An 11,090-nucleotide genomic window follows, 5' to 3' on the forward strand; every position below is an offset into this window, starting at 1 on the left:
AAGTCGTATGATGGGATCCCCTGAAACACAGGGAAAACATCACCATGAAACCACAGCGTTGTTGTTGTTGTTGTGTGTATTGTGTGTGTGTGTGTGTGTGTGTGTGTGTGTGTGTGTGTGTGTGTGTGTGTGTTCTTTGGTGGGGGTTTTTTTTTTTGTTTTGTTTTTTGCTTTGGTTTGTTTTGTTTTGTTTTCCTTTTCTTTTCATCACAGCGCAATCTATACAAAAACAAAGAAAGTGAAACTCAATGAAATAGTTGGTGAAATGTCGTTTCTCAATAAGTTCAAAACAGAAGCCGATTGTACAAGGTTTTTAGGGAAAATACACATCTGCTTACTCCCCCTACAACATCAACAACAACAACAACAACAACACACACACACACACACACACACACACACACACACACATTACGTACATACACACACACATTACGTACACACACACACACACACACACACACACACACACACACACACACACACACACACACACACATACGCGCGCGCAAACATACTTACACTGGCCGGGCAAACTTCTCTTGGCTCTTTTACCAGAGTAGGTGGACACTTTCTCTGCGACGCCATTGGATCTTAAGATCTGAAACAACACAGTGTAAACAACACACAACGCCCTGAAGTAGTGGAACGAGCAACGCGTTGTTGTTTTGTTGTTGTTGGCCACCACCACACCACAGATGATGACTGATAACTTCACACAGAGACGGAGCTGGTGTATGTTTGAGTGGTGTGGGGCCAACTTCCGTCCTGTCACAGGTATTAACTCTCTCCATACGAACGGCGAAAGAGACGACGTTAACAGCGTTCACCCCAATTACCACCATCAAATTATTACAAGCGGAAGGCTCTTACACTGATGAGGTGAATGTTGATAAAGAATACCACAATTCTGACGACGTAAGCTAAAGGTTGGGTCATTCAGACACCCACTGGACATCCGAGGTGTCTGTGTAGAGGAGAAGAGAGGACTGGCCGTACTGAGTAAGTTAAAGCTAAATTCAATTTCGCTCACATGTTTCAGATTCAAAATTTCAGTTTCTCAAGGAGGCATCACTGCGTTCGGACAAATCCATATGCGCTACACCACATCGCCTGACCAGCAGTATAACATAGCCCAACGCGCTTAGTCAGGCCTTGAGTGTATGCATACATATTTGCATACATATTCTTATAGGACAATCGTATGTGTTCTTATGAGACAATCACATAAAGAGGCATGAGTGTCTACATCACGTTGGAAAAGGTACTTCGAATCAAGAAGCGGCCCGCAGACCTATCATCAAAATCAACATCAACAGAAATATTATTTGTAACTGAATATAACAGATCAACTTAAGTGTTGCTGTTTAAGGTAAGCTGTACACACTCATACAGAGACACAGAGAGGGAGAATGGCAGAGACACACAGAGGGAGGATAAAGGCTGGGGAGATTATATCACTCTGTGTGTGTGTGTGTGTTTTATCTTCAGTTTAACGTCTATTCACTACAAGTGTTTTTAGACGGAAAGGAGTAAAGAAGTGGATAATGGAAAGGGAATGCATGTGAATATTAGTGTAAAAAGTAATCATGTTATGTATCAGAGGAAAAGTATATTATAAGAAAAGGTCTAAAGAGATTGTGGTGTGTATTGAATGAGGTGTCGTGGGAAGGAGAATATGTATATGCATATCAACAAGTATTAACCTACAACAATGTAAATATAAATAACAACATTAATTATAACACATCAAAGGAGGATACGAACTGGACTGGAGTTTAAAATTTCCGAAAACATTCTAAGCAATGAATAATCATTCAAAATCTTTTCAGTGGCTAATGAAATATTGGAAGAAAAGTCATCAACTACATCTTTGGAATTAACTGCCTTATGTTCGGACAATGAATGAGTAGATGACTTACAGTTATTTGCTTACCGCATATACATTTTATATTTTTAGAAAATTTTGTACGAAAGGCATTTAAAGGAATTCTATACATTAGACTTGTAATTTATCTTGAATGTGCTGCTGGTGTCAAACTTAGAAAATGTTTGGGATTAGCTGCATTCTTTGTGTTTACGCAACATTGGTAATGTTGATTATTTGAATCTATAAGTAATTTCTTAAATCGATTTCTAGATACATTTTTTATACAACTAATGCATTCATGTAGATCTAACTGGATGTCAAGTTGTATTGCGCCTTCGAAATTATGTGCTGCTCTTCTAGCTGCTTGGTCTACCCACTCATTTGAAGATATTCCACAGTGCGAAGGTACCCAACAGAAAGTTATTTTAATGCCCTGTTTTGTCAGTTGGTGAATAATATGTTTTTATTTCCATTGTCATCTCAATTCGCTTCTTTGAATTTGGAGATTCTATAGCTTGTAATACTGAATTCGAGTCTACACATAATAAAATTTCACTCACAGTTTTCGGAATGTCTGAAATATAATTTAAGGCCATAAGAATGGCTATAAATTCAGCTGTGAAAATGGAATATTGTCTACCAATATAGTATAATTTTCTATTCTAAATGAAGGAATTACAAAAGCCGCTCCTAAATTATCATCTTCTAGAACAGATCCGTCTGTGTATATTTTTAGATAATTAGAATATTGATTTTCTATATGGGAGAGCACTTCAGGTTTTAACAAAAATGGTGACTGGTTCTTGGATAAATCTGTATAATCTATGTCAAAGGTAGCTTTACACTGCTCCCATTCAGGGACTGGTGAAAAAGTAGGTATTTTTGCAGTTTGCTTGTCTTTTGATTCCGTAGCACTAATGATATCTGATGCAAATGTATTAATGGATGTCATAGACTGTATCGTCTTAGCTCTTTTAGCAAAATCTTTTTGTAAACTCAAATTAGCTTCTTCTTTTGAAAAGGTTTCATATGCGAAAGATTTGATAACGAATTTCGCGGCTGAAGCTTTCCTTTGTTCATCAAGAGATAAAACACCTGCTTCTCTGTAAGTCCCTAAATTTGATGTAAGAATGGGCACACCTAGAGTGAGTTTATAAGCCCTACAATCGATGCTTTGCAGCTTCTTTAACAAATGCAGTGGAGCACTGAAAAATATCTCTTGAGCGTATGTCAAGCGTGAACGTACGAGAGAGCTAGCGAGATATCAACGCTTTGGTATCTTGCCCCCAGTGCTGTTTACAAATTATTTTAAGGAAATTTAGACCTTTTCTTGCTTTGTTTATCATATAGTCAATATGATAATTCCACGAAAGCTTTGAAGAAAGATAGACTCCCAAAAATTTAACAGATTGTGTATATCTGATGATATTACCATTTATTGCAAACACGGGGGGGGGGGGGGGGCTTTTTGTCTGATCCTGTAATAAAAAGTATCATATTTGTTTTTTTAAAGACAATGATAAGCCATTTTCTGTCATAAAGTTGCTGATTTTATCAAGTTCCCGCTGGTACATTTTCTTTATGTAATTCAATGTCCTAGTAGGCGTTTTATTTTTCATTGTCACCTTCATAAACAAATGTCATCAGCAAATTGAACCAAGACTGTATCTTTAGCTAGCTTGTTAGGTACATCTGCTAATAATATATTGAATAAAATCGGCGGAATTACTGATCCTTGTGGTAACCCCATGTGTAACTGTCAGGGGTTTGAGTAGGTATTTCCTATTCTTACTTGTGTAAATCTATCTGATAAAACACACACACACACACACACACACACACACACACACACACACACACACACACAACCTCTCACCCTTTTTTTCCCAATGTAAAATCACTTTAGTAGAAATTGAAGACTTTCGATACGTGCAGAGAGAGAGAGAGAGGTGGGGGGAGGAAGGGATGGAGGGAGGGAGAGACAGAGAATTGAATTCAATAAACTGAACTGAGTAAATCCTCTTTCCTGAGGATAACACATTCAATACGAAAATAATCATATCAATGAAACATGCACATTATTAATCATGGATTCTTGGACAACAAGAGAGAGAGACAGAGAGAACACTGAACGCTGAACACATGGCATTAGCTGTAAAGCTCTAGTGACATAGTGGGTACAAATCAGAACAAAAATGTTGCAGAACAGATAAAATGGAACAGAACGGAAAGACGTATCTGAAGCAGAATTAACTGATAAGAGATAAGCGACACTTTGGCACTTTGTCATTAGCTTAAAAAGTCCATGTGGCAGGGGGCAACTGTGCCGTTTTTCCAGTCGTGCGTCTCCAATGTTTGTACAGTACACAGAAACAAAGTACATATAAATCACATAATAATTATTTAAGCATGTAACATCGAAACACATCATGGCCATACGGACACACCACATACGAGAGAGAGAGAGAGAGAGAGAGAGAGAGGAGCTACTTTCCCTAACGGGAGAAGTGCAGTATTTTGTTTGTTTGTTTTGTTTTCTTGCGGCGACACATCATATTCAGTCTGATAATTTCTCACAGCCAAAAGAAACGTTAAAGTATATTTCGATCGGTCTGAAACAGTTCAAACAAGATATTAAGATGAACACAAATCCATCTTCTTTGAAAATCTAGCGTTCAAACTGAGTAAATTGTGATGCACTAATTTACAGATGGCGCAGTTTCGAAGTGTGAAAAGGCCTACACGTCTGTCTGCTGAAAAAAAGCTGTGCGTTGGAAGTGGAGTGCTGATTTTCACGATTGATTATCCAGATGTCCATTCACTTCCCAGTTCTTTATATTTTGTGTGCATGAACAAACAAACAAAGGGTAAGTCCTTTATAATCTAGTTACACTGTTAGATCTAGTTTTGCATGTGTGTCAAGTTCAGTGCTTTGAGTGTGTGAGATGGCTACGTCTGCTTTCGCCAAATTGAAATAGACAACCTGTGCATCAACCTAGCTTTGCCTATCTCCTGTTCTCCTGTTAGTAATTTCTGGACCTATTTTTAGCAGCACTTTTCGAGTGTTTTGTAATAACTTGTTAGATCTAGATATCTACAGAACGTTTTTCAGCGAAAATAGAATTTCGGAATGACAAATGAATTGAAAATTAAACAAACCCATAGATCTACAGAAAGCCTAAGTGTATCTGCAAGAGTTGTGTTTTCGTTTCATTTGCGTGTTTGTTTGTTTGCTTGTTTTTAATGTTTCTGCTCTGAATATGTTTTTTGAACACCCAGAAAGAGAGAAAAGTGATCCTGACAATAGTCTTATCTAAGTATCTTATATAATTCTTCGTAGGGTTTTGAGCCGGGAAAAAAACATCGATTCCAACCGAGAAGAAAAGCAGACCTAGATCTAGATTCCAAAAGGAAAAATTCAGCATTCCTGCTGTATTTAAACAAAAAGGTTTCGCAGCATCCCATAAGTGAATAAACCCCAGCCCCTCCCTCCATCCACTTCCCTTCTTCCCCTTGCCCCCGTTCACACACACACAAAAAACAACAACAAAAAAACACAAAAAACCAAAAAAAAAACAACTCGATCTGAGTTCACAAAGAAACCGGAAAGGCAAAATGAGAAAACTTAACAACAGGGGAAAAATTCGTAGAAACAAATTATTATAGTGGGCTAGTTGTTTATATATAATTATATATGTATCCAGAAGATAAGCTAAGCCCTCGATTTGTAGCCAGACGTGTTGGAAATAAATCAGAGGGCGATAATAATTAAGTATAGTAAATAGTACTTGTGATTCAGAAAGTATACTTTCGGGCCTACGAAATGGGGCAGTAGTTCTAATAAACAAATGAGTGTGGGACACGGAGATAAATGGCATGATGATCACAGCAAATGGCAGATACCACTCCTTACACACACACACACACACACACACACACACACACACTCAGAGAGAGAGAGGAACATATGTGTCGGAAACAAGCACTCGAAAGCGCGCGCGCGCGCGCGCACACACACACACACACACACACACGTATATCCACTCACATATGTTTTGTTATTTTAACGCTTCCCATGTGCTTTTTTTTTTTTTTTTTTTTTAAATCCATGGCTGTTAATGTACTTCGAAGCTGAATCAGACAACAGAAATGTTTTCGTCTAGCGGCCAACGATGGCAGTTGCTGATGAAGTGTCGAGGTTGAGTGCGAGACAGGAAATGACAAAAGGGTGTGAGTGGTGAAAGGGGTAAGGGGTGTGTGGGGGAGAGGAGGGGAAGGTACCCTGTTGAGTGAGGGAGAAGAGGGTAAGCGAGGCAGCCAGAAGTGGAGCAGCTTCTGAGCTAAGACGTGAAAAGATAGGAAAACGATAGTATGGGGAGCGTGAAGTGGTGGGTGGTTGATACTTGGGCATCTTTGTTTCTCTACGGGAGTCTGTAACTCAATCTTTGCAAATTGTATGTGCGATAGTTTGTAATTTTTTCTGTTGTAATGTCATGTTCTTCTTTCCCGTACATCATACCACATTGCCTCGTGCACTTCAAATGCCAATTTAAAAAGTTCACACACACACATACACGTACACACGCGCGCACTCACACACACACACACACACACACACACACACACACACACACACACACACACACACACGTTCCCATCCACCACCCACCTCAGCATACACACACGGCTGATTCAGTCGTATTCTTTGTGTGTGCTTTCATTCTGAATTTGTGGAGAATTTGATATTAGATTCCCGCCGATTAAATGAAAACGTAATGACATTATTTTTAATTCTTTTATGAGACAGTTGTTTTTTTCTGACTTGGCTGACAGAGGGATACCAGTGACATGATTCATTGTAACAGCGTGACATACAATTTGGTTTTTAATCAGTCACTTAATATTTTAAATCTGTTTTAATCTGTGAGGTATGAGTGTGTTGTTTTTGTGCTTTCATCTTTCTTGTTTGTTGTTGTTCTATAGACACGACATGGTCTTCATGATCGACTGGGATTAAATGTACAACATGGATTTAAGTGAATCAAAAAGTTCCTAAAATACAATTATTGTCCTCAGTGATTGCAACAACAGTATTATAAAGAAACCTTGGTGCTAACATATTTATTTATACTACTAAGAATACGTTTGGTGTGTCACACTTCAAACTCGAGAGGCGTTAAAGAAATGTTGCACTATGAACTTGATATCAAGCATGACCTGGAACTAAAACCAAGGTCAGAAACGGTCGAGTTGTCTCCATATTTTTTACAATACTGTAACTGTATTAGTTATAAGTCGAAGCTGAATCGAAATATGTGTGAAACCTCTGGGATAGAGGGTGGTAGGGGAGCAAGGAGGGCGATCGTGGCGGGGGATGGGGGGAGGGGGTTGGAGGTTCGGGGGCTGGTCGCGGACTAGATAAAAGATTGTAACCTTGACATTTTTTGTCATTCCTTGGGTCAAAGTCAGTCGGATGCTTTGAAATGTGAACTGGGCATGTGAACAGCACGTGCACGCCCGTATGTTTGTCTGTTAAACTTTAGCGTTGGTCTTATTATTATTTTTGTTGTTGTCATAGTTACGACTTTACCAGCATCCACTTCAAGACAACATGACTAGCTGGCTAGCACAACAGAAAAATCTTGATAGAACTTATGTCTCACATTCAGTTTTCACCAGACTTGGCATTGTGGCTGGCAATGATGACAGCATGATCTCCATTACATTCAAGGCCAGAGGTATAAAGTTAATATCGCTACCTGGAATATTAATACTGGGTAAAGATAGCTGGTACAAGGGAGCTAAAGCCTTGCATCAAATCAACCTTGGTGAATTGACCGGTCATTGTAAAGGAGAAAAAGATTTCCCGCTCCCAGTTTTTTGTGTTTTTTTTCTCTCTCCTTTTCTTTTCAGAAAGTTGCGATAGAAATACAAAGATGGAGGAAATATATTGAATGAAACCATTATCAAGACCATATTACTTCTTTCGTCTCGTGATTATTTTGATTTTGATTGCAATTCGTCTTTACCTTACGTAGACCAGAATCCATACTCACACTGCATGTAGTATTATGGAAATGTAGTTGAGTTGCGATGTTTTCTTGATGAATTTGCCTTTCAGATTTTTGTTTTGTTTGTCTTTTGTATCAAGTTAATATCACAGTTCTTTAATTTGACATTAATTTTTCTAATACTTAAAAACTGTTTCGTCAGATAAGGTTTATCAACTTTATGCGTCACAGTAACACTGTAAAATGCCCTACTATTTCTGTAAAGTTCTGGTTTTCACTTTGTTTTCAAGATAAAACCGCGACTTAGTGTTCTGAATCCGTCTTGCCCACATGTGTACACCTTAAACTGCCTGCACGCATGAACCAACACATGTAACAAGCGAAGCAACCACAACAGCGACACCATCATGAACAGAACACTCCCAGATACGTATATACATACACACAAAGCACGCACGCACACACACTGCACCTCTTTCTCACCTGTTCGAATGAGTTTAAATCATATAAAATCAGACACCTTAAAATTTTGTGTAGATTAGGACATTATTGATATCTAGAATGACAGTAGACAGAGTAAGACAGTGTCAAAATGTAGAATAACACTGGACAGACTAGCATGAGCGCGCGCGCGCGCGCGCACACACACACACACACACACACACACACAGCCGTTGGCAGCAATTCTTAGTTTTAAATCAAGCGCCTCAGGTCACAGACAATACTCATTATACCCGGACGGGAGAGAACACAGCCTCAGATTTACCATTGTACAATGGGAGTGTTGAGAAATCGCTCGTCAGTTGGGTCAGCTGTCCTAACTTGATACGACCAAAGTGTTAGAACGGAAAATTGCTGACTGTATAACACGACACACGGTGCAAGTAACTAGTTACATGTCACACAGCGCAAGACACAACACTGGGGTCGATAAGAGAGAGGGGGGCGGAGGTTGAAGGAGTGAGAAAAGTGGGGGTGATTAAAAAGGCGTGCTCGTGTGCATTAGGCAGTAATAGTGCACGTGAACTTAAGGAGAGGAGAGGAAAGTAGCATAAATAAAGATGAAATTGAAAGGAAAGAAAGACAACACAATATATTGAAAAGACTGCGCAGATAACAGGGCCCCTTTTCAAACGAAAGAAAAAAAGACTGCAAAGCTCGCTGCAGCATGAACAATGTATTTACCTGCAACAGTGGCTCAGTGAACTGCATCCTTCGGTCATTACTTGTGCTGAGAAGATCGTCTTTTTCAGTGGTATCCAAACCCATTTGGTTCTGAAGTCTGTAAGTGTCAAACTCATTCCGGAGTTTCTGGAAGTCATCACGGAGAGCTTGGTAGTCACGGCGGAGTGAATCATAGTCTTTGAGAACCGTCTGAACAATGCAGAAACCCAGTGCCACTGAACAAAAACAAAAGATGACAGTGATTGAATATAACTTCGCAACATTTGGTCTCTTCGAAACACCTTCAGCACGTTTTGCCAACCGACAACAATTCTTCCCACGCGTGTGAAGAACATCGGTATCTTTTGCACAGATACGATCAGCGCAGAAATCGTCCTCCATTGAGACTGCATGCCCAACAGTTGCACCGATTTGTTTGTCAGTGTTGCCAGCCGAGGAAGTGTCACACTCCAGATTAGCTGCACTCAAACCATGCGCAGAACTGGGCATTTTTCCGGTGGGGGTAGAGGCCAGCAAAGAATGGAAAGCTTTGCTCTGCACTGTCCTCTGAAAACTGCCCGCATCACCTCCGTCCATCGCAGAGCGAGATGTCTCTGAAGTCTCCATGGTGACTGAAATTCTAGGCGCCCAGACGAGCCTCGGTAACCTTGAAGAGGCGACTGCTGAATCAACGCAGCTAATCACTTGAACAAGGCCAGTTGTGACAGCATTGCGCCAACTACTCGATAGGGGGAGAAAGAGAGGGAGAGACTCGCAAAAAAAAAAAAAAAAAAAAAAAGGAAACCGGGACAAGACGAGGAGCGGAAATGGGGTGGGGAGAGGGTGAGCGGTCGGAGGTTGAGTGTTGGGGTAGTAGGAATGGGTCGGAGAAAGAATATTTCTTCTCGACAACCCCTCGCAGTGTATTAATCGTGCAAACAATACTGACAGAGGGCGTTGGCCAATTCAACCGGTCTTCGGTTATTTACACGCCCCCCACCCCCACCCCCCCCCCCAACCCCCTCGCCCCCCTGAAGAGCCGATGTGCAAAATGTGTGTGTCACAGTGTGAGTGAGTGAGTGTGTGTGTGTGTGTGTGTGTGTGTGTGCGTGCGCGCGCGTGCGTGCGCATGTAAGTATATGCGTATGTGTTGGATAGTTGGTGAAAGAGGTTGGGGCGTGGATGGAGGTGAGGAGGGGAGCGTGTGCCTATGAAGCGGATTATTGAAGCGTTACCAGAACATAAACACACGCGCTCGCGCGCAAGCAGGTGCGCGCGCGCACACACACACACACACACACACACACACATACACACACACAATCTCCCTCCCCCACCCCACCCTCTCTCTCTCTCTCTCTCTCTCTCTCTCAAAAAACAACAAAAAACAACAACAAAAAAACAAAAAACAAAAAAAAACCGCTCATCATTCGTTTCCTGTGTCAGTCAATCAGGTTTCAGTCTCACACACACACACACACACACAGTGCTCGCGAAAGTATGTTCGCGTGTTGGACAAATAAACAATGTTCTATTAATTGCTGCCAAGAAGACTATAAATCAGAGCATTTCAGGATATAAAAAGTACCACTACAACCACCACCAAAACCAGCAACAACGTCCCCTCCAGCGTGGTAACAAGAGCAAAACAAATCTCAAGGACATGCAGTACAGTATTTTTTCACCACCCTTTTCTCATACTCCCAACATGACCTAATATGGACGAGGGCGACATATGTCAATCACAGTCACACAGCCTGCGAGTGGCTGGACGCATAGAACTGCCATTGGTCTGTAACGTTTGTTGCTTGCTCAAACATGCTGAAAGAAGTTGTTTTTTTTAAACGCAGGAGAGGAAAGTCTAAGCTATTTACTTTCAGTGGCAGTACTTTAATCATATGAATTCACGAAAACTTCTCTTTTTTTTCTTGTTTGTTTGTTTGTTTTGTTTGCTTTTACTTGCTTTAACAACGAGCTTTTGCAGTTAATGGCGATCATTTTTGCGCTCATGGTTTTATAAATTGCCCGCAGGCGAATTTTCACGG

The 11,090-nt window shown here is 40.5% G+C and overlaps 1 protein-coding gene across 1 annotated transcript in view; it reads right to left on the reverse strand.

Annotated features, from left to right (window-relative positions):
- Positions 1-9,894, reverse strand: part of LOC143289224 (uncharacterized) — a 21,158-nt gene extending 11,264 nt beyond the window's left edge. Inside the window, exons 1-3 of the mRNA XM_076598185.1 lie at positions 9,067-9,894; positions 523-601; positions 1-20 (exon numbers count right to left, since the gene is read on the reverse strand). The exon at positions 1-20 is cut by the window's left edge and continues 12 nt beyond it. Of these exons, the coding sequence (XP_076454300.1) occupies positions 1-20; positions 523-601; positions 9,067-9,672 (705 nt within the window). The 5' untranslated portion in view covers positions 9,673-9,894. The remainder of the gene's footprint in view (positions 21-522; positions 602-9,066) is intronic.
- Between the last annotated feature and the right edge of the window lie 1,196 nt (positions 9,895-11,090).

This window comes from Babylonia areolata, chromosome 13 (genome assembly GCF_041734735.1).
Source record: "Babylonia areolata isolate BAREFJ2019XMU chromosome 13, ASM4173473v1, whole genome shotgun sequence".
In the NCBI taxonomy this organism is placed as follows: domain Eukaryota; kingdom Metazoa; phylum Mollusca; class Gastropoda; order Neogastropoda; family Buccinidae; genus Babylonia; species Babylonia areolata.